Source organism: Lissotriton vulgaris, chromosome 12 (genome assembly GCF_964263255.1).
Source record: "Lissotriton vulgaris chromosome 12, aLisVul1.2, whole genome shotgun sequence".
Lineage (NCBI taxonomy): Eukaryota > Metazoa > Chordata > Amphibia > Caudata > Salamandridae > Lissotriton > Lissotriton vulgaris.
This window is the reverse complement of record NC_141700.1, coordinates 604,351,678-604,374,680: the sequence shown is the minus strand read 5'-3', so window position 1 is coordinate 604,374,680 and position 23,003 is coordinate 604,351,678. Positions and strand designations below refer to the sequence as shown.

Genomic DNA, 23,003 nt, shown 5'->3' with positions numbered 1-23,003 from the left:
CACTCCGGAGACTTACAGATTCAAGGGATGTGGTCCCCGATGGAGGCCACGTATCACATCAATTTCCTGGAACTCAGAGCTGTTCACTTGGCGCTGAAGGCCTTTCTTCCGTCCTTCCAGACCTGCTCTCTGCTTGTACAGACGGACAATACGACCACAATGTATTACCTCAACAAGCAAGGGGGCTCGAGATCACGCACTCTGTCGCAGGAGGCGCAGGCGATCTGGCACTGGCTTCTGGCCAGAGGACTGACGATAACGGCTACCCATCTGCCAGGTGTGCAGAATGTTCAGGCGGACGCACTGAGCATACTGCTTCAGGAACACCACGAATGGGTCATAAAGGACGAAGAATAGGAGATGTCTTCGCAAGGTGGGGGACTCCAGACGTAGATCTGTTCGCCACCGCCGAAAAGAGCAAATGCCGAGACTTCGCCTCCAGGTACTACCAGCAGGGGACGCTGGGGAATGCGTTATGGACCAACTGGTCGAACACCTTTCTGTACGCTTTTCCACCCATTCCCCTGATTCCGGCGGTACTCATCAAGCTGGCCCGGTCCAGGGCTCGGATGATACTCATTGCCCCGGAATGGCCCAGGCAGTGGTGGTTCATGGACATGCTTCACGGGCATCTCCTTCCTCACATACGGCTGCCATGCAGGCCGGACCTTCTCATGAAGTTCGGGGGGGGGGGGGCAGATGTTGCACCCCAACCTCTCGTCTTTGAGTTTGGCAGCATGGCTCCTGAGATAGTACAATATGGCCATTTGAATCTGCCCGAAGATTGTATGGACATACTGAAGGAGTCTAAGAGACCTTCCACTCAGACCTCCTATGCTTACAAGTGGAAGAGGTTCTGTATCTGGTGCAAGTCCAAGAACTATGACCAGACGACGTGCAAGGAAGACGTCATCCTTCCTTACCTTCTACATTTGGCGCAGTCTGGCCTTAATGTTCATTCCATTAAGGTTCATCTTGCTGCATTGACTGCCTACAGGAAATGCCCTTCACAGACTTCCTTCTTCCAGATACCTGTGATCAAAGACTTTTTGGAAGGCTTGAAGAAAGTGTTCCCTCCTGTCAGGCTTCCTTCGCCTTCATGGGAATTGAATGTGGTGCTGTCCAGATTGATGAAGGAGCCTTTTGAACCTATCCATAAGGCTTCGTTACAGCACCTTTCCTGGAAGGCGGCGTTCCTCGTGGCCATTACATCGGCCCGCAGGGTGAGTGAAATTCAGGCGTTGTGTTGCCAAGAACCTTATACTGTATTTCATGCCGCTAAGGTTGTTATGCGTACTCACCCTAAATTTCTTCTCAAGGTTATTTCCGATTTTCATGTCAACCAGACCATAACGTTGCCTACGTTTTTTCAGAATCCTTCATCTCCAGCGGAAAGGTCTCTACATTCCCTGGATGTTAGGAGGGTGTTGAAATTTTATCTGGATAAAACCAAAGACATTCGTAGGTCAGACCAATTATTTGTCAATTATGGATCGGTGAGGGCGGGTCTTGCTACCTCTAAGCAGCCCATCTTTAGGTGGATTGTGTCCTGCATACAGTTGTGTTACCAAAAAGCTAATAAGACCTTAGGGGGTAAACCTAAGGCTCATTCCACCAGGGGAAAAGCTGCCACGACAGCTTTGCTCCGTAATGTTCCGATTGCAGAGATCTGCAAGGCGGCCACTTGGAAGTCGGTTCATACCTTTGCTAAGCATTACTGTCTGGACACTGATGCCAGGGCAGATGCTCAGGTTGGGCAGGCTTCGCTGCGGAATTTTTTCGCACAATAGTGGTGTTAATTGTCTTCTCTCCACCGCCGCTTTGGTGTGGGGATGGGCTTGCCATTCTATTCACTAGATTATGACTATACACAGAGATCCCCTCCCACAGAAGGAGTAGTTTCTGTCCTGTAACTCCAGTTCTGTAGTAGGGGTATCTCTGTTATAGTCATAAGCGCCGGCCCTCCTCCCCGGTGGAGAAAGATATTCATGTAAGGAATGCTACAGGTCTGGCGTGCTATGCCTTCAAAAAGAACTGAAAGTAAAAGGGACCTGCTGTGCATTCTGGGATACAGGAGAATTTCTGGAAAGTTCTCTTAAAGGCACAGTATTCTATTTAAGCCACATAATGGCAGCCTATGGGGCTGTCTGTCCATGCCTTCTTCTCTATCATTCTAGAGTCTTTTACTGGTAGAGGCAAATTTCTCTATGGAAGAAACTGGGCAGGCTGTGTGTGTGTGGGTTTGTTTGGTGGAATTTCTAGTTGAGGTACTGGACAGTGTAGCCTGTGGATATAGGCTGCATTATTTGTCTTTAAATTCTCTCTTAAGTGTCTTTGCAGTTCTGCATGATTTGACAACTTAAGAGATTATTTTTGATTGCCAGGGTCCATGCACATGGGCGGGACTATTCACTAGATTATCACTATAACAGAGATACCCCTACTACAGAACTGGAGTTACAGGACAGAAACTACTCCATCTACCACACAGCGGACTCGACTAGAGCTGGGGTGCTTATTTTCTTTGTAACTTGAGATTTGCATGTTTGCTTTCTTTATTCAGCTGTCAGTAGGGCCTGGGAAATATTCTTCAACAACGTTTTTTTTCTTGGGGTGTTAACCATAGGTTTAGCCAATTTGACTCACTAGTTGTCTGTAAGCGCTCAATGCCCCAGCACAATTGCAAATTCCTTGCTAAAATCAAACCCAGGTTGGTTCATGTTGAGCAACAGAGAACCCGAAACAATTTTTTGTGCACGGCTGTCATTGTACCTTTGAGTAGGAAACTTTCACACACTGATACTTCCATTAGTCATTGCGAACTGTAAATGAGCTGACAAACTAACACTCTAAATTTGAGTGTAGGCTGACATTTTTTGTTACAATACAAGAAACCTTGAGGTTACTCACCTTTTTTTTACCTCATTCATTTGCAAAATAAAAAGTAAGTGAACAGAATAAAGGTGTGCAGTAAATATCTTCTGAAAATGCTGGCGGGTGAAGGCACAGTTGGGCATATCCATCAACAACAGCAACTACATTGATAGTTTCTATCTCCACATTCATTACACATGCTGTGTAACAGCAGGGACATCAATTTAAAAACAGCAGTTACACCAACCTCGAGGAACAGGTTAAATATCACGTAGTAAAATGCCCCAATAGCGAAACGTAGTGCAGGAGATGGGATGGCAATGTATAGAGAAAACCCATGACCAAGAACTAGGATTTTAAGTTAAGTAACTTGTCATGGAATTCTCTCGGACATTGATAAGTAGTAGAACAGAGTAGCAAGCTAAACTACTCTGAACCCTGAAGAAGGGTTCCAAAGATGAAGGCGGAGAGATAGAGATTACTGAGAAAGTACAAGTTACTTACCTTCGGTAACAGTGTATCTGGTAGAGACGGTTCTAGCAGCAGATTCATTAACGTAGAATTAACCCCAGGCGTGAGACTGGATCCGGAAAGTTTTCTTTGCACAGCATTGCTGCGCGCCAGGGGCGGCACCACGTGACTTCCCCCTAACGTCCGCTGGAATGACGTCAGCGAGGTCACATAAGCCCCACCCCGGGACACTGACACAAGTTACTACTTGTGTAACAATATATCTGTTAGTGACATTAGTTAGTGATAGATTCCTTACCTTAGAATATCCCCAGACTGGATCCAGAAACTTTTGCGTAGCAATACCCCTGCGTGTCGGTAGGCGTCGTCCGTGGCTCCGCCTCCGTCGTCGTTAGCGCCGGAATGACGTCGCCGGAGTACTTAGACGCCGCCCTCGCGCGCTGACGTCAGTTCTTATACACAGCTTTTCCGCACCAGATATGCAGAGCCATGATAGAACCAACACTGGTGCCATGAAACTAGGGCCCTGAAAAGGGATGACCTTAACCCTAGATATCAGTTCACATAACGGGGAGGATGGGTGGGTTGGTAAGGAATCTATCACTAACTAATGTCTCTTACAGATATATTGTGACACAAGTAGAAACTTGTGCACCTGAAAGAGACACGTTAAATGATAGATTCCTTACCTTAGAATAGATACCCCAGCAATACCAACCCCGGTGGTGGGTCTGCGAACCAATAATCACACCAGAAAGTCCTGGAGGACGGAACGGCCAAAAAAGCCATCCCTCCGGACTTGGCTGTCCAGGCAGTAGTGTCTTGCAAACGTGTGCAGCGAGGCCCACGTAGCTGCCTGACAAATGTTCTGCAAGGGGATTTCTTGGCCCAGGGAAGTGGTAGTCGCGGTGGCCCGAGTGGAGTGGGCCCTCAGACCAACAGGAGGTTCCTTCTTAGCCAAAGAGTAACATGCTTGGATGCACTACACGATCCGAGAGATGGTCCGCTTGTGCACCGCCCGTCCTTTCTTAGCGCCCACGTAACCAACAAAGAGTTGGTCATCCACCCGGAACTGGCGTGTGCGATCTAGATAGTAAGAAAGCGCACGTTTTGGGTCCAGACAGTGGAGGGATGCGGAGGCGGAAAGAAGGTGGGCAAGGTGATGGACTGCCCGATGTGGAAGGCTGTGACTACCTTGGGCAGGAAAGAGAGTTTTGTCCACAACACAACCATGTCCGGATGGACAGAAAGGAAAGGAGGTTTAGAGGAAAGAACCTGGAGGTCACTCACTCTTCTGGTAGAGGTGATGGCAACCAGGAAGGCAGTCTTATGTGTAAGAAGACGGAGAGGACAGTTATGAAGCGGCTCAAAGGGAGCGCACATCAAGTAAGTTAGAACCAGGCTTAAGTCCCACTGGGGCATCACAAAAGAACAGGAGGGATCATATGAGTGATGCCCTTTAAGAATCTGTTTACAATGGGGGACTTGAACAAAGAAGGCTGATCAGGTAGCCTTAAGAAAGCTGAAAGGGCAGAAAGGTAGCCCTTGATAGTGCCCAGAGCAGAGCCCTGCTGGTCAAGAGAAAGAAGGAAGAGGAGAACCTCAGAAAGAGGGGCATTGAGAGGATCCACAGCCTTTGCTGTGCACCATGCCAAAAATCGGTTCCACCTGCAGGCGTATACCGACTTTGTGGAGGGACGCCTGGCTGCAAGAATGACATTACAGACTTCAGGAGGCAAGTCAAATGGCCTCAACTGTCGCTGCTCTATCTCCAAGCATGGAGGTGGAGACTGGACAGGTTCGGGTGGAGGACCGTCCCCTGCTGCTGCGACAGAAGGTCCTCCTGAAGAGGCAGACGATTTGGGGGATCGACTGACATACTGAGTAGCTCGGGATACCAGTACCTTCGTGCCCAGTCCGGAGGCACAAGCATGACGTGGGCCCAGTCGCGCTTGATTTTCTTCAGCACTCTGGGCAGAAAGGTGTACAACAGACCTCAACTCCACTTGCGACGAAAAGCGTCCCAGAGCGAGTGCCGCCTTGGAAATTCCAACGCGCAAAACGGATGACATTGCGCGTTCTCTTCGGTGGCGAATAGATCTAACCAAGGCTCTCCCCACTGCAGAAAGAGGCCTTGCGCCACGTGAGTTCAGACGCCATTGGTGATCCATCATGCACCTTCGGCTGAGCTCGTCCGCCCTGGCGTTCAGAGAACCTGCCAGGTGTTGAACCACCAGGGTCACGCCCTGATGTTCCAGCCACTGCCAGAGGCGCAGAGCCTCCTGGCATAGGGTCCACGACCCCACCCCGCCCTGTTTGTTGCAGTACCACATGGCGGTGGTGTTGTCTGTGAACACCTGCACTACACTCCCCCTGACAGAGGGGAGGAATGCCTTCAGTGCTAGACGAATCGCCCGCAGCTCCAGAAGGTGGATATGGAGCCGGGACTCCGCCTCTCCCATGTTGCCTTCCCAGCCCTGGAGGGACGCGTCCGTCACAACTACGTGCTCCGGTTGGGGAAGGGAGAGGGACCTGCCCCTGACTCAATCGCGGTCCGTGAGCCACCACTGCAGCTGTCTCGCAGTGCCCTCCGAGATCATGACATGGTCGGACAGGTTGCCCTGATGCTGGGCCCACTGAAACTTCAGGTCCCACTGCAGAGCCCGCATCCGCCACCTGGTGTGATGCACCAGAAGGATGCAGGAGGCCATCAGCCCCAGAAGCCGCAGCGTCAACCTGACCGAGACTCGGGATAAAGGCTGAAAGATTAGAATCAGAGCCTGAATATCCCGGACCTGCTGTTCGGGGGGATAAACACGAAACTGTGCCGAGTCGAGGACTGCTCCGATGAAGAGGAGCTTCTGAGAGGGGCACAGGTATGACTTCGGCACATTGATGGAAAACCCCAGCTGGTGCAGGAGGTCGGCCGTTGTTTGGAGGTGGCTGACGACTGTCTGGGGCGAGCCCGCCTTCAACAACCAGTCGTCGAGGTAGGGGAAGACTGAAACCCGGAACCTGCGCAGATGAGCTGCGACCACCGCCATCACTTTCGTGAACACCCGTGGGGCACTGGTAAGGCCGAAGGGGAGCACGGTAAACTGAAAGTGCTTGTGGCCTACCGTGAACAACAGGTAGCGCCGGTGAGCCGGCAGGACGGGGATGTGGAAATAAGCGTCCTGCAAGTCCAACGCTACCATCCAGTCTCCTGGGTTCAGGGCAGCTAAGACCTGAGCCAATGTCAGCATTTTGAACTTCTCCTTTAGGAGGAAGCCGTTGATGTTCCGTAGGTCCAAGATAGGGCGCAGGCCCCCTTTGCCCTTCTTGGGTACCAGAAAGTAGTGGGAGTAACAACCACACCCTACTTCTGGCCCAGGAACGCGCTCGATGGCCCCCTTGGCCAAGAGGGCCGTAACTTCCTCTTGCAGAAGTTGCAAGTGATCCCCCGACATGCGGTGGTATTGCGGTGGCATGGCTGGAGGGGTCGCCTCGAAGGGGAGGGAGTAGCCCCTTCGGACGATTTGCAGCACCTACAAGTTCGACGTGACGGTGCGCAAGTGGAAGTGGTTATGGTGAACCCTGCCCCCCCCCCCACTGGCGTCACATCGCCTGAAAGCACGGACTAAGAGGGTTTTGAGGCAGATGCTGCAGGGGAAGGTGTGGACTGGCCTGGCCGTTGCCCCCGACCGCCGCCACGGTCGTTTCCCCGACCGCCACCGCGCTGTGTATTAGTCTGCGGTGCATGGCTGGCAGCATGTGTGGGAGCGCCCCATCTTTGGCCACGAAAGGAGCGAAAGGCACCCGCTTGCTGGTGTGGGGCCGAGAGGCCCAAGGACTTGGTCGTAGTCCTGAGTCTTTAAAACGCTCAAGTGCATGGTCTGCCCTGTCGCCAAAGAGGCGACGGCCATCAAACGGCATGTCCAGAAGGGTGGCCTGGACATCAGCCGAAAAGTTGGCGGTCCTCAACCAGGCGTGGCGTCAAACTGCCACAGTCGTTGCCATTGCTCTGCCCAGTGAGCCTGTGGTATCCAGCCCACACCAGATGGAATAGCGTGCCGCATCTCGACCCTCCGCAAGGGCTTGGGTGAGTTTAGTCCGGGTCTCCTCCGGACATTGTGGCAGCATGTCCGCGACCGTGTCCCACAGAGTGTGGGTGTAGCGGCCCAAGAGGCATGCGATATTGACTGACCACAGTCCCAAACTCCGGGACGAGAACACCTTCTTACCAAATTGCTCGTACCTCTTGGATTCTCGATCGGGCGGAGCTGTTGGGAGTGTGGTCTGGGAAGTAGAGGCCTGGATAACCACGCTCTCGGGGGTGGGTTGGGTGGACAAGAAGCAAGGGTCGCCAGGCGGTAGCATCTGGCCACGTTCCTATCTACAAGCTGACCTGTAGCGGGCTAGGACAAAGTGCCCAAAAGAACGTCACACAAGGCCTCATTAAACGGCAGCAGAAGCTCAGCCGAGCTTGCCTGCGGTTTAATGACCTCAGTGAGGAGGTTAGTCCTCGCGGCGGCGACGGGGAGCACTAGGCTCAATGCCCTGGCCGCCCGCGTCAACACTACACTGTAGGCAGCCCCCTCCTCCGTAGCCACGGTTGGAGGGGAGACAAAACCAGTGTCTGGCGAAGTGTCCAGTCTACTGGCATCCCCAAGCTCACATGTCCAGTCCTGTTGAGACTGGCACTCCTGTGCCAGAGGGTCCACAGACCCCTCCCAATCTCCCTCGTCACCCATCAACTGAAATTCAGGTTCAAAGGATGGGGTCGGTTCGTGGAAGTAAAATTCTCCATACGACGTAGAGAGCGGCGCCGCTCCGGTGCCGGAACCGAAGGCAGGATCAGGGACAGCGTCGCCCCCGGCGACACCCTAGGGGCCGGCTAGGGAACCGGATCCAGTAAGGGCCTGCGGCGCCGGGACCGAAGCACCCGACAGCTTCGGAGCCGAAGCACCCGACCAGCTAGGCCTCCCAGCCGGGACCGCTAGGCCCAAAGGCACCACGGAGCCCGGCGGAGGAGGTAGAGACCTCATGGCCATGAGGTACCGCTCGATCTCCTCTGGCGTCGCATCGTGCCCAGGGACCGAAAGGTATGGGGCAGGTTGCGACGCCCGCGACTCAGTCGGAGCCGCGTGGGTGGTGTCACCCGAACTCGTTGTGCGAGCGTCGGGGTGGGTCGGAAGAACGATGATGCCTTTCCGACCTCTCATGCCTCTTACCTGAGGACCTTGATCCCGAAGACTGATGCTGACTCTCGGAACTACGAGGGCTCCGACCCTGCGACCGGTCCCTCGACCTCCTGTGGGACCGGGAACTTGAACGGCGCAGGCCAACTGCCAGAGCTCAAGCCGCTTGAGGGACCGCTCCAGACTAGCCTTAGACGTCAGGGCCCGGCAGTTGGAGAAGGTTCGGTAGTCGTGGTCGAGGCCTAGACACTGAAGACACCGGCGATGGGGGGTCGGTTGCATTTGGAGCAGGGTTTGAACCCGGGCATCCCTACCGGCACCGTAGGAGTCAAACGACTCGAGAAAAACAGATCAAAAGATCAAAAAAGTTTAGTAAAAAAATTACTAAGGGGTAGAGCTTCTCCGTATCTGCGCTAGCTAGCGCGGAAAAAAGAAGAAATTGACGTCAGCGCGCGAGGGCGGCTTCTAAGTACTTTTGCGACGTCATTCCGGCGCTAACGACGCCGACGACGGACGTGGAGCCGCGGACGAGGCCTACCGACACACAGGGGTATAGCTACGCAAAGGTTTCCGGATCCAGTCTAATGCTTAAGGATATTCTAAGGTAAGGAATCTATCACTAACGTGTCTCTTTCAGATGTCAGTTTTCTTCGGAGAACCCTTCCTGCTCCACAACGCTGAGCCATTACAAACAAAACTGTGGAGACTATAGGAACAGTGTGCAAAAAAGCAGATAAAACAGAAAGGGGAGGAACGAAAGGTGAGGACCAGCAGCAGTCGAAAAAGTGCCAGGCACCAAGGCACCAAGGCACAGAAAGCCATAGCAGTGAAAGAGCAGAACACCGCTCTGAGGAGCAACCTCGCAAAGCTAAGGCGACATCCTCCCTGCAGGCAGGAAAAAAACATGTGACAAACATCATAGCAGATGAGTCTGCAATCACAATCCACAACAGTGAAGGGCAACAAATCCGTAACAGATAAGTAACGGCAAATTACCCCAAGACAACACCATCAAGGAGGGTCGCATTCCCTGGAAGGAACCAAAGGCTGAGGTACAGCCAATAGATCCCAACTCAGAGGAATCAGAAACCTGAAGCAATTTAAAGGGAAGAAGAGTAAAAGTAGGCCCTCACACTGGAAGAAAACCAGGGTGTAGGGATGCAGAAGTATACATGAACCAACTGACCTTGCACCAGCAACGAAGGGGTGGAACAATTGAACAGAATGAAGCATCCCGTCAGGGAGGAAGTGAAGCAGACACTCGTAGAAGACAAGCCACCCGGAGGGAGACGAGTGCAGACCACCAAGCTGAAGAAGGAGGAAGGGCGGGTCGTAAATGAGTCTGCGGCTAGAACGGTCTCTACCAGATACACCGTTACCGAAGGTAAGTAACTGGTACATCTGATAGGGACTACTAGCTGCAGATTCCTTAACGTAGGATAGATACCCTAGCCATACCCAGAAGGGAGGAGGGCCTGCGAGAGAATCTCCCAAGCTTGGAAGAAACACAGGGCCCCCAACACGGGATGTGTCACTGGGACAGGAAGGGTTGCCCAGCCCCCACAAAGCAGAAGGATGCAGGAACAAGGTGAAGGGAAAGTCAGGATACCCCAAGCCTACCCGAGGTACAAGGGACATTCGTCAGAAAACCCTGGAGGGATAGGCAGAACCAGAGGAGTACCAAGGAAAAAGAACCATCCCAAACTCCAAGGAGAAGAGGAGGAACCGGAGGCAGAGCCTGCCGCAGGAAGTTACACACATAGCCAGCGAAGGGGACAGCCGAACAGGCATCAGCCCCGAAGCAGCAGGCAAGGCCGGAATGGCCACACGGCCAAGAATCGTAGGCGTGATAAGAAAGACACAGTCGCGCAAAGCACCAACAGAACAAAGGGCAGGAGCACAAGGGCACATGCAATGGCCCACAGAGGTGGACCATAATGCCCAAGCGTGCGCAGCCAGCAGCTGGCAAACACCATGAAGCAGTGCACCCAGAAGCCAAGCGCAAGACGAAGGCAGAGGCCAGGGAACTCCAGAACAAGCCCCAGGGAAGGACCGTTCCAGAGACACCACCCAACCCACAAGAAGAAGTCGGACCAGCCAGAAGAGAAAAAGGAGAAATATATAGGACGAATCTAAGCCAGTCAACCAGAACACAGGGGAAAAGTAGGAGTATCCTAGCCGCCCTGAAACACAAGGCAGAGGACCAGGCCGAAAAGCAGAACAAGAAGGTGGAAACACCATGGCACAATGCCGTAGACGTCATGCCAAAGCCGGTCTGGCGAATTAGCAGATACTGAGAGCACAGAACCTGAAGCAGCGCGAGCTGCGCTAACACAAAAAAAGACCGCACCAGCGGAGTACAGTGACGCAAGGAAAGGCGAGAAACCCGAAAAGGTGTCCACAGCCTTCCAACTCAAGACAGAGCTACACAATAGCTACAAGTACCCCATCTAGGGTATGACACGTCCCAAACACAGCATGGGAACACCTTTTGGGGAAAATCCCCGCATAAGAGGACAAGAACATAAAGGACCTGCGGGTAGAACCACAGACTACTTATCAATCAGCCAAAAAACCACGCCAAAAGGCTGTACCAGCAGCCAACAGTACAGAGGGGCACCCCTAAGGACCCCGAAAGCACTTCAAACTACACAGAACACACAGAAGGGCCAACCGAAACACTAGGCCCAAAGAAAAGGTTAGGATAAACGCCTCCCATAAAGCACCTAAGGACAGACTGTAGGAAGGTGGGTATCTGACTATGGTTGCCCCCAACTTTTTGCCTAGTGTTTTGCTGGTTTTCGACAGTTGGCCTGGGATCCTGCTATTCAGGACCCCAGGCTTCCTGCTCTGTTAAATTGGACTCCATGTACCTTAGGTACATATCTAATTGGACACTGAGTCACCTTATCAGCCCCTGTACAGTGTACCTTAGGTACCTAGGGCATAGGTGCACCCAGGGCCTACCAGGGGCTGCAGCATGCATTATGCAACCCCTGGCTGGCCATCAAAATCTGACACAACTGGCTGATCAATCAGCTGAGGCAAGGTGGTGTAATCACCCTTTGCTTTAGATATAGTATACCTATATCTAACCCTAAAATGGACACACATACTCCTATAAGTCAATCCTATGGCAGGCCTTAACAATCCTGGAGGCAGAGTGCTTGGAATTATGAGAGATGGTGCTCTAGCATGAGCTGAGCCTGTCTGCAGCTTTTGGAACCAAGTCCTTTAGCTGTTTCCATGATAACACTATACCATATACTCTTAAGTGCATTATAATCCTCGCGGTTATTGCTAACTTTGGCATAGCATTATCAAAACATGTCGAGTAAGGTGTCATACGAATAGGAATACTATGCCCGCGCCAGTTCTGGTGACGGGGGTAGCATTCCACCCTTCTAGAGGGACACAGCATGTATGTAACTGTGAACCCCGGTTAAAGTTAACTCGAGCCCCAGCATCAAAAAATGGATGCTGCCACCACAGACAAGTCTGACCTCCTGCTGCTGGGAGTCCTTCCAGCGAGGGAGGCCTGGACAAAGGGTTTCCTGCCTTGGGAGGTGCTAGCACCATCCAAGACAGGATTTTGTGTATTAGGTAGGACAGGCCTGAAAGGAATGAGACATGCCTGGGGCACACAAGGTGTCCCTGTGCATACACAGGTTCAAACCAGTTGCTGAGGCACTCCAGCCCCAGCTCTGGCGCGAAACCGGACAAAGGATAGGGGGTGTAACCACCTCCCTTCCTGGTCCCACCCATAGGAGGGACCTAATCATAGTACAGCCCCATTTAGGAGAATAAAGGTAGGATCATTCCAAATTAGATTAATCCTGATTTGAAACTCTACAAGAAGAAACTCTGGACTTCGACGTTATGCTCCACAGAAGACTGAAGAAATCTCCCTTGTGGCCAAGGAGTGACCACCCTGCACAAGCAGGCACCATCAAGTGTTCCAGCGGGTCACTTTGTCGTCTTCCCGAGTAGATCCAGACTTCAGAGCCCGACGAGACCCGGACTTCCAGACCTCTCCGACCTCAACCCACATCTACAGCACAGCTGAGATCCGTGGGTGCGACGAGACACGTGAGACCGGCTATATTGGAGAAACTGCACTTGGCTTCCAGCACGACTTCAGAGACATCCTCGATGAAGTGCTTTGGGGATTGAGAAGCCCCAGCCCCGAGCAGCTCCTGCACAGAAGATAAGCCCTCCAGCATCCACGAGATCTGCGTGGGGCCCTTTTCTTGATTGCTGCGCGACGCGTTGTCTGGTCACTTGCCGGCTGGCTAGTGGCCTCCTAGACGACGATCCTTGAAATCCACACCGCTGGTCTGGTTGCTCCAGACTGGCCCCTGCTTCCCTGCAAAGGAGAAGCACCCCGGACCCTCCTGGTCCGCACCAGACGCCTTTTCCACTCACCGCGAGGGTTGTCTTTGCCAAGGCCTGTTGACGCCGAATCGGGAACCAACACCGCGAGCCTGCGTGGGACAGCTCGTGCCTCCATCCTGGTCGTCCAAGACACCTCCTGGTCAACGTGGCTGCAGAGTCAAGCGTCCACTCTTCACCTGATCGCGACAACAGCATCTGGTTCCTTCCTGGTTCCACTCCATTCACTGGCTAGTGACTGTGAACATTGTCCCCTCTGCTTTCAGGTCTTCATCTTCCTCTATCCACCCTTGGGTCGCTCCGGACATCTTCCTTTTGGTCGCCTGCAGCATCTTTTCTTCAAGGCTCCATAGACTTCAACGCGGAAACCCGACACACTTTCACACCTGTGCACCCGCAGCACGTGGGTGAGGTAACGAGAGCATTTCGGTGCTCAAGGGTAGATTGACTCTCCTAGTGTCCAGATTTCCAGTCGTTTTAGTCCTAGATAAACGGAACTGTCTAATACTTACCTTTTCGTAATTTGTACTGTCCATTGACTTTGTTACGCATCTCGCGTGTGAGTTCACACTCTGCACACGCGTCCCGTGGGCCTCCTATTACTTACCTCAGGTTAGGATAGTGTAGTCCCAGCGATCCTACAGCCTCTGGACAGCTCCATTCCTTCTATCGATTTCCTAATACCATTTACTTAGTATATGGTTTGTCGTGCCCCTAGGGCACCATTGTAATTTGTGCAACTTAACATTTTTCTTAAGAGTCTTGTCATGTGCTTAGCCCTCTGATCATAAAAAGAGTTCAGAGGTGTATGTTAGTTAATAAATATCTTGTTTATTTTCATAACTACCTGTGTGGTGTCCTTTCATTTGGTATTCAAGGGGTTATATGTGGTAAAACAGCTGGCTTCACATGCCAAAAGAGTTTAGCCTAAGACTGCTTTGTCCATGCTACCATTAGGATAGCTGGTCTATAAGGTTGACTTACAACCAATTACCATAAGGGTTGTTTGGACTGATACAAGGTGATCACTAGAACTAGTGAACATCATATATCGGGCCAACTTCTCACATAGACAAGCCAAAGCTTGCGAAGGGGGAGGACGGAGCCCCGCAAGGAGCCATTGAATGGCCGAGTCCGCGTGGGTGTTAAACAAAAGAGCCCCATCAAAAAGCAAGTCAACCAGATGTTCTCTAATATTCTCTGGAAAAACAGCACCCGCACCCAAACATGGCGGTGGAGAGCCACCGTACTCGCCATAGCGCAGCCAAGAGCATCAGCAACATCCAAGGCCGAACAGATTATAAACGCGGCCAACACCCGGCGATCCAACACATGGTACAGCAGATCAGCGTGGACACCGTCGTGGAAGACGCGAGACAGAAGGGACTCCACAGAATCCCACAGGCTGGAGGTAGCCCTGGCCAACACACAAAGGGTGTTGAGCGCTCACAAAACAGCACTAGAGGAAGCAAAGATATTACGTCCCCGTGAATCTAACCACCGGGCCTCCCTTGACAAAGGAACCCATACTGAAGGCAAGGAAGGAAAAGCAGTCTGCAGGAGAGGGCCCTGTGTAGAAGGGTGGAAAGAAAGGCAAACTGGATCGTGCGGAGCAGGACAGTGGGGGTGCAGGAGCGACTGAGGCACCGGATCACCCGTGACAGGACACCCTAGGCCCCCAGAAGAGAATTGTGGAGCGAAGCTTCGAATGGAAGAAGCAGCTCCCCTCCACCAGAGCCCTGAGGGAGAACTTCTAACAAATGATTCATAGGGAATGGGGTGACAGGGTTACCCATTCATAAAATGCGAGCGGCCGTCGAAATGGCCCGGACAAAGGCTACACTCGCCTCAGTAGGGCGTCGCGGGGGAGAACGCAATTCCCTGTAAACTAAGCTGTCCATCCCAGAGTCCAGCTTGAGGAAGAAACGGCCAGCCCCTGACTAGTGGAAGATCCACGGACAAGTGGGGGGCCTGATGGGCCACCGGGGAAGGTGGAGAAGCCTGCGGAGCAACCAACAGCGAGTTGAGGAAGCGAGGGTCCGAGTGTTGTGGTCGCGGAGATGGCAAAGAGCGCTCCCTGGAAGACGCAGGGGAAAATGCAATGACGCTGCATCACGTCTCCGGAGAAGAGGAGACCAGGAGATGACAAATTTCCGGAAAGGAGGGGACCTCTGGAGACAAGTCGATCACCCGACGCCAGCACAGCAACGTGGAGTCCGCCACATACGCCTGTGTGACGTTGATCGGCGCTGAAGAGGTCACTGGGGGCGCAGAGTCGACCTCCACCACCACTTGAGTCCTAGGAAAATGGGGCTGTGTTGGAGCCGGGGCGGCTAGAGAACAGTGCTGAAACGGCAGCAACTCGACCTGCGACGAGGCAGCAGTCTGCGAAGAGGGTCGAGAGTTACCCGGGGAGGCACCCTGGGCCCGAGCCACCACCCGCTGCGCCGCCAGGGCCGGAGGAAAGTCGTTGGCGCCGGAATGGCATCGCCTCGGCCTCTGGTAAGACAGCCACTTGTCCAAAGGACCGAGGGGGACTCTGGGACAAACCGTGAGTCCCGGCGACCTCCTGCGACACCACAGGGACACCCATGGGGATTTGCGGCGAGGCAGAGGCGCCATGGGTCAAAGAGGGAAACCCCGTAGAGCCGCACCTCGACAATGCCACACCCCCAACCCCTGAAGCCGAACTCGACGGCACCGGGGTCGAAGCCGCCGGTGACTCCACGGAAGGCCCCGCACATGGCAAGGAATGAGCGGACATCTCAGGAGGAGGAGTGGCCAAGGAAGCCTGCAGAGCCGTTGCGTAGGTCTCCATCTGGGCTCTAGTCGCCCCGACGCCAGGAAACGGTGGGTAGGGTGGCGACGAGCGGGCCGCATGTCCCGAGGGGAACCCGCTCCCTCTGCAGGACGTGGACCAGGCCTCGGTGACAAGCTGTAAGACTTACCGGTGGGCGAGCGACGCCCATGGGGCCTCAGCGAAGGACGATGCGGTAGTCTAAATCAGCGGTTTCTGGACCCTTCCGAGGAAGGGGACTGACGCGGTGACGAGACCGACCTGGACAAGCAGGCCAAAAGTAGTTCCATCCGGCGCTCCCGCCGGGACTTCGGCTTCAGATGCTTGCAAGCGTCACAGTCCATAGAATCATGGTGCTACTCAGACACCACATACAAATGGGGTGAGGGTCCGTCGCCGACATCTGACGCATACAATAAGTTCACGTCTTTTAGCCCGAAGGCATTCACACACTGTTCCTCAACGCAAAAGCGTGAAAAGAAGGCCTGAAAACAGGTCAGGGACTCGATTCGTATCCAGCTTGCGCGCGGAAAAGAAGGAAACGGACGTCAGTGCGCCGGGGGGGGCGCTTATGTGACCTTGCTGACGTCACGCCCACCGGGACGTCAGGGCGGAGTCACGTGGTACCGCCCCCGCCATGCAGAGATGCTGTGGCAAAGAAAATTTTCCAGATCCAGTCTCCCGCCTGTACTCTATCAGATACATGCTGCACAATGAGGCCTGACCTATCAGAGAACCATTCAGTATTATGAATATGTTGACTGTCAATATGTGGTTAAATTAGATACGAGTCTGTTCGGCTTTGTACATGGGGTAGATGTAGCTCACATATGAATCTACGGACCGTATCCTATAACCTAATGTTTTTGACCTGGACGTTTTCCATCGATTCTATGGTAGAGGTGTGCTTGTAAGTAGGGTTGTGGTGGTTTCTTTCAATGTAGTCACAAACCTTCTTTAAATGAAACTGATGAGCGTTCTCAACAGTATGTTTGCATACCTAATGGCAATCCCCATTTTTAGGTCTCGGCTAAGCAGCGCGCCATGCGCTGCTCTAGGAGGGCCTTTAACCATCGGTCTGCTCCTTTTCCCCACACTCATGCTTGTGCTGACATCCAACTTGCGGGAGTGAGCAGCGGCGTGCGTGCTAATTGCAAACATATGGCTCTTGCGCCGCCGCTGCTCGCTCCCGCAAAGCAGAGGCAAGCACAAGCATGAGTGCTTCAAAACAACTGCTGCTTGTTTGCTTTCACTTTCGCAGCCACTTGGCCGCGCATGCACCACTCGTGGGACGTTTCTACTGTACTGTCCATTATCTCCTCTTTCTGAACTTCCTAATTGCAATTACAATATATTACAATTTTCAAATTAACGTTGGATTATCTGGGAGAAATCAGGTAATCGGTATTTAAATACAACAACAAGAGTGTGCGTGAGCAACCGAGCAATAAAGCTTTCTTTGTTACGTACAGAAAGAAATACACCACATCCACGCTTCTTCCAACTCCAAGATGGCCGAGCCTTGGAACAAGGCGGCACACAAGCTCGGTGCACGGCAGCACACCGGGAATGTACTTGTCTTAGGGAAGAATGTGGAGTTTAGCTCGCTCCTATTGTCTCAAACCGTGCTGCTGGTTTCGAGCGACAGTCTCCCATTCAACTGAAAGCCATCCCACCGGGGAGATGCGGCTTGGGTAAGAGGCCCACTATGCTTTATTTTTTTTTAACTGTGTAGCATGACTAGCTATCTAACGTTTTTAGGTTTCGCCTGGCGTAGCACTGCGCAGCAGTGCTTGTGCAGGCAAAATCTTATGTTAGAACAGTATGGGGCTTTGTCCCGCCTCTCTCTTCCATTGGCTAGCTCCATAAATGGAGGTTAGCCATTGGAAGAGAGATCTGTCCGTCATTTTCGGAGCAGATTCGTGGGCATTCCTGCGATTTTTTCGCTCTCCGCCCCTTTTAGAACGTCATTGCGGCGGTGGGCGGTGTTTTTTGTGGGGGGGGGCGGCATGTTTTGATCATTTGTTCGTGGCTGACGTGCAGGCAGGAGCCGGGCCTCGGCCTTTCCTACTGCTCTGTGTAGGGGTAATGATTATGTATCTTTAGCAGTGCTAGCCTCTTCTTGAGCCTGTTCCATTGTTTTATGTTTTGAATATGGCAACATTTCTCTTTCCCCGCGACACGTTAGACGGGGGGAGGTAGCTCAGTGTTCGAGCGCATGCTGTGCGTCGATGAGGCCTCGGGGTCATACCGCCCAGAATTTTAAATGTGTTGCCTGCTTGCCTACAACAACAGTGACTAATCACGGCATGCTAATGCTATTGATGCTCGCATGGGCAGGCCCCTGCTGTAATTGCAGGTACAATTTAATTTTGACAGGTTTTGAACTGGGAATTCATCTCGAGGCTCGGCCTCAGCTCAACATCCCTTGTCTTTGGACTTAACTTTCGTATGCATGCTAACGCTTCTCAGTTAGCGTTATCAGTTAACACGTTCGTCTGTGAACGCAATGGTTGGCGGTTCGAGCTCACCTCGCCACACTGACTTTATTGTGTTAATTATTTCATTTAAAATTTTTATTTATGTGTTTTCTTTACCCGAAGGTGTCAGCACTTCACAATAGGAACATACTGATACATGAAAACATTACAAGTTACTTGCACAATTTCTGCAGTAGCGGGGGAGATGTTTATTTATGTCAGTGATTGTAGCCATCATATGAGCTAACATGAAATTTGCCCCAAATCACACGTAGAACCTTTGTCACTGGTACTCTTCTCACTCTGGCCCTCCCCTCACCGCCGTACGTGGAAGGTTATACATGGCAGGGGGCTACACTGCTGCTGCTTGCGGGACCGGTTTAAGGGTGCACCCTACAGCCCTGTAGTCTCTGCCCCCGAACTCGAGAGGATCGTTTGTTGGAATGAGGCAGGGGACGCTGCCTGTTGTGCACGGTCAACATTATGTGCAGATGCGTGCCTACGATCAGCTAAGGGCGAGCAGGCACCGCGATCCCAGTGAAACACTGCTGCTAATGGACCCAGTTAGGTGTGGGCACACCACATGCCTTTTACTCACTAGATTTCTATAACAACAAATATAGGAAATTTTGTCAAAAGCAATACCAAAAGCTCTAACTTTTTCAAAAGCGAAATCGTTGCATTGTAAATGCTTGTTTAAGATTGCTGCGAACATGACCAAGCTACGAAATACTGCAGATCCAATATGGATGTCTGCATCCACTCATTCCCTAAGGCTGCCACGCCCCCACCTGCTTTACTTCTGTATGTACCGCAGAGCTAGATGGTGAACAGATTAGCCGCCACCTTGGTGTGTCGGCTGTCGCAACAACAGCAGTTGAACTATTTAGAACTAAAACAAAACAAAAAAAAAACATGGCAGTCGCTAGTCGGTTGACAAAATACACACACCCACACCAATCTGCTTATTATCTTTAACATAACGGGAAAACAAGCCTTTGAGGTATTTGTTAATTATTCAGAGGAAAACGTTTTATACCCGTTTACCCTAAATCGTAAATGTTGCCTCTTCTTGAAGGAAGCTCCTACGGTGAAACCTTAGTGAGCATGGAAAAATGTTGTCTATTCTTTGTAGTCATATTATTTTAGGTCTTGCCTAGGCAGCGTGCATGTGCTGCTCTAGGAGGGCCTTTAGCCGTCGGTAAAGGGATATACATTACGTTAACCTCTCCTCACCCTCAGCTCTTAGTAGATGCTTTAAATGGAATTATCTGCTTACAGTAAAAGTCACTGAACGAGAGAACAAATGGGGCTGTGAGTCTGACCCTCACTTTTCCTCCTCCCATGTCTGTCTGTGCCCATCCCTCTGCCTGTATGTCTGTCTTTCATTATATATCTATGTCACTCTGCCATCGTTTTGGCCGTTTCTCTCTCTGGGTCTGTTCTTCTCTGTTTTCCCAGTACTGTCACTCTCACTATCTAAGGCCCTGTTTTTCTCCAGGCCCCTACCTGCCTGTGCCTTTATCTCTATGGCATCCTCTACTTCTGATTGTCTGTCCCACTTTGGCTCAGAGCATATTTCTCTCTTTCACATCATGGTTTGGTTGACCTCTTTCCTGCTACCTGTTTCTGACCCTCTACCGGTCTTGATTTTGCAGGCTCCTTCCATACCACTGTCTCTGTGACACAGTGTCTCCCCCATCTTGATTTCCGTTCCACCTTGTTTCATGTGGAGAAGTGTGGCTCACCGGTTAGAGGAGGTAGACCCTGATGCAGAGGTCAGACCCGGGACCAGGGTTCAATTCACTACGCGGCAGGGTCTTGAGCTCATAATGTCACGGACTCGATGCCTACTCTAATCTTGGGTTCACACTCTGCAACTCTGGGCAATAGCTTGCTTAATATCCACTACGGCCCCACCGCGATGGGATGCCTGGTCTTCACCTTGGGGATGCCCAGTAGGGGTAATCTCGCAGGGAAAGACCAGGACGGGTTCCCAAAGCAATCGCATTGAGACCTTACGGTGATAAGGCGCTATATAAGAGCGTATGATTTACGATTATTTATGATTCACCCAGGATAATGAGCTGCATGGCTAAATACTAATAAGGTCCCAAAGGCAAGACCTACTGGCTATGTCAATGCTTGTCTATTTAGGTATGGGCTGATGACAGTTTACACTTGTACTGTATATATTCCCGGTATTACATAAAAATATAAGTCTGAACTTAATAGGATGAGTAAATAACTTACCGTTGTTAAAACTCTCATAATAGTGTCTATGTGCCATCGTTTGGAAGGAGCGTATCTAAAAAGGAAGAAAACAAATGTTAACTAATACGAAAATGTTGGAAAATCCTAGGCAGAGATGATGGAACAGCAAGCAAGATTTGTTCCTTCATGGTCATAGTATCAAGAAAGGCTACATTTTGTTTGTGACTTTTGGTTTTAAGAACTGCTATCTTCTGTGAGGGTGAATGTGTATGATCCAGTGCTAGGGAGACACAAAGATTTGCAAATAAGGTACACAGTTCTTACTTTTCTGCTGCTAGGAAAATCCCAGATGCACAATCTGATTTGAATTCTGGCTCACAAGAATCCAGAAAGTATAGCAGCTCCTTCATCATTCCACGAATATTATTTCCATTTACTAGAGCAAAACTCAACTCCATTGCACGCCTGTAATAAAAGAAAATAAACATCATTCCCCTCGCATTTATAGCATCACTAACATGCCTATTAAAACTGAACATAAGATATTGCTGATGCCTATTACTTAAAGCAGAGCTTGCTCTGCACCAAGTAGATTGGCCACTTCCCACTGTTCACACCAGCAGAGTAAGTCACTAATTTAGTACCAAATATACAACATTGAGTGGCACAGGCAAAACACAGCACAACTCTGTGCCATAGTCAGTCAGCCTCCACAATGAAGAGTTGAGCATAAAAATAACCGAAGGGGCTTCCTGCCACCCCCCCCCCCCCTCCCCAACTCCCAAAACAAACAAAAAGTAAAGACATCTTTGGATGCAAGCATTCCCTAACCTCAAACATGTGACTAAATTATGACTGCAGAGGAATAATTTTCTTTCTATTGGTTTTTGTCTTTTTGCATAATCACATCATATATACAAATTAAAGCATTCTCACCTTTCCCTCAACATCTGTATCTGGAGATCCCTGGCATCCAGAACATAAGTCAGAGCGCCATACCGCCATTGTGGGGCCAGCTGAGACTAGACCTTCAGAATGAGGAGCAGGCCTGGGACAAGGCAGGAGGTCATCTATGGCAAATCTGCATAGGGTGTGGCTGAGGTAAATGTGGGGTAGCTAGCAGAGTAGACCCTTTCCGCCCTACAGCTGCCCTTGCCCCTGGCATATCTATCCCCATAGAATAGTGGGAGAAGGTCTCAATACTGGCCAGGTGAGGAGAAAAGCTTCCAGAAGCAGTGTAATGCACAAACTAGACAGCTGAAGCTGCAGTTCTGTGTCAGACAGTCGCCATAAGAGACACTGAGGCCCAATGCTGGGTCCTTTAAAGGGGGTCAAAGAATTTCTATCGGAAAAACAAGGGGGAGAGCAAGGGATAGTGTCCACCCGTGGTGGACGGGGAATACTCCTGTTCCCCTGATCAAGGTTATAGAAAACAAATGGAGGAGTATCACCTGAAGTTAGGCTGAAGGTTTTCCAAGAGGATGAATAATTATTCCTTTTGTAAGAAAACCCTCACTCACCACCTAGTGGTGACATGCTTCATCATCGGGGTCCACCCTGGTGGCCTAGCGTCACCAGGGTGTGCTTCGACACCTGTAGTACAGTGGAGCAGGTTGTGAATGTGGGTGCAGAAAAAATAAATGTTAAACATTGTCCTGGTTTAACTTGAAAAAGTGAGTTTTATTAAAAAGCAACTGGACAATAATAAAAATAAGGGACGAGATACTGGGAGGAGAGTTACGACCTAAGTATCTCTGTATGTGTTATGGTGAGTTGGTCAACATGTTTCGACCGTGTGGGAAAATACCCGGTATTCATCAGGTCCAAGGATATGGACGGTGTGGGTCCCCTAAAAGACTCACCCTATCCTAAATCCTGTCTATACCATTGGCAAATTGGCCAAAGGTAGTATGCTCAAAAAATATCGAGCATGAGTAAAAAACCTGTGGGGAGAGAAAGTAAACAGGTGTCAGGCGCAAACATTCTTACTAGCCTGTTACGTCGTGCAGTTTCTCAGTGCTTTCAAACTTCATGCCACAGTGATGAATGGAAAAACTTCTGGTGATAATAAGCGTGATGATATCGTGTCCGTGAGCGCTTACTGTTAGTGCCAAGGACCGATATATAAGTATCAATTGGTGCGTGCTCAATCGCATGCAATAATTCTATTTTTATCGCAATAACATTCTGTTCGGGAAAAGTCACAAAATGTGATGTTTCGGTTATGATCGCAATTGCCTTCTAATTGGAAAGGTGTATTAATGCGCATTGTTATGTATCATGTATTATTTTTTTAGCATACTACCTTTGGCCAATTTGCCAATGGTATAGAAAGGATTTAGGATAGGGTGAGTCTTTTAGGGGACCCACACCGTCCATCTCCTTGGTCCTGATGAATACCAGGTATTTTCCCACACGGTAGAAACATGTTGACCAACTCACCATAACACATACAGAGATACTTAGGCCGTAACTCTCCTCCCAGTATCTCGCCTCTTATTTTTATTATTGTCCAGTTGCTTTTTAATAAAACTCACTTTTTCAAGTTAAACCAGGACAATTTTTAACATTTATTTTTTCTGCACCCACATTCAC

General features: G+C 50.9%; 1 protein-coding gene across 1 annotated transcript in view; it reads right to left on the bottom strand.

The window, feature by feature from the left end:
* Positions 1-20,869, bottom strand: part of AP1G1 (adaptor related protein complex 1 subunit gamma 1) — a 390,402-nt gene extending 369,533 nt beyond the window's left edge. Inside the window, exons 1-2 of the mRNA XM_086945529.1 lie at positions 20,733-20,869; positions 20,448-20,502 (exon numbers count right to left, since the gene is read on the bottom strand). Of these exons, the coding sequence (XP_086801655.1) occupies positions 20,448-20,502; positions 20,733-20,866 (189 nt within the window). The 5' untranslated portion in view covers positions 20,867-20,869. The remainder of the gene's footprint in view (positions 1-20,447; positions 20,503-20,732) is intronic.
* Between the last annotated feature and the right edge of the window lie 2,134 nt (positions 20,870-23,003).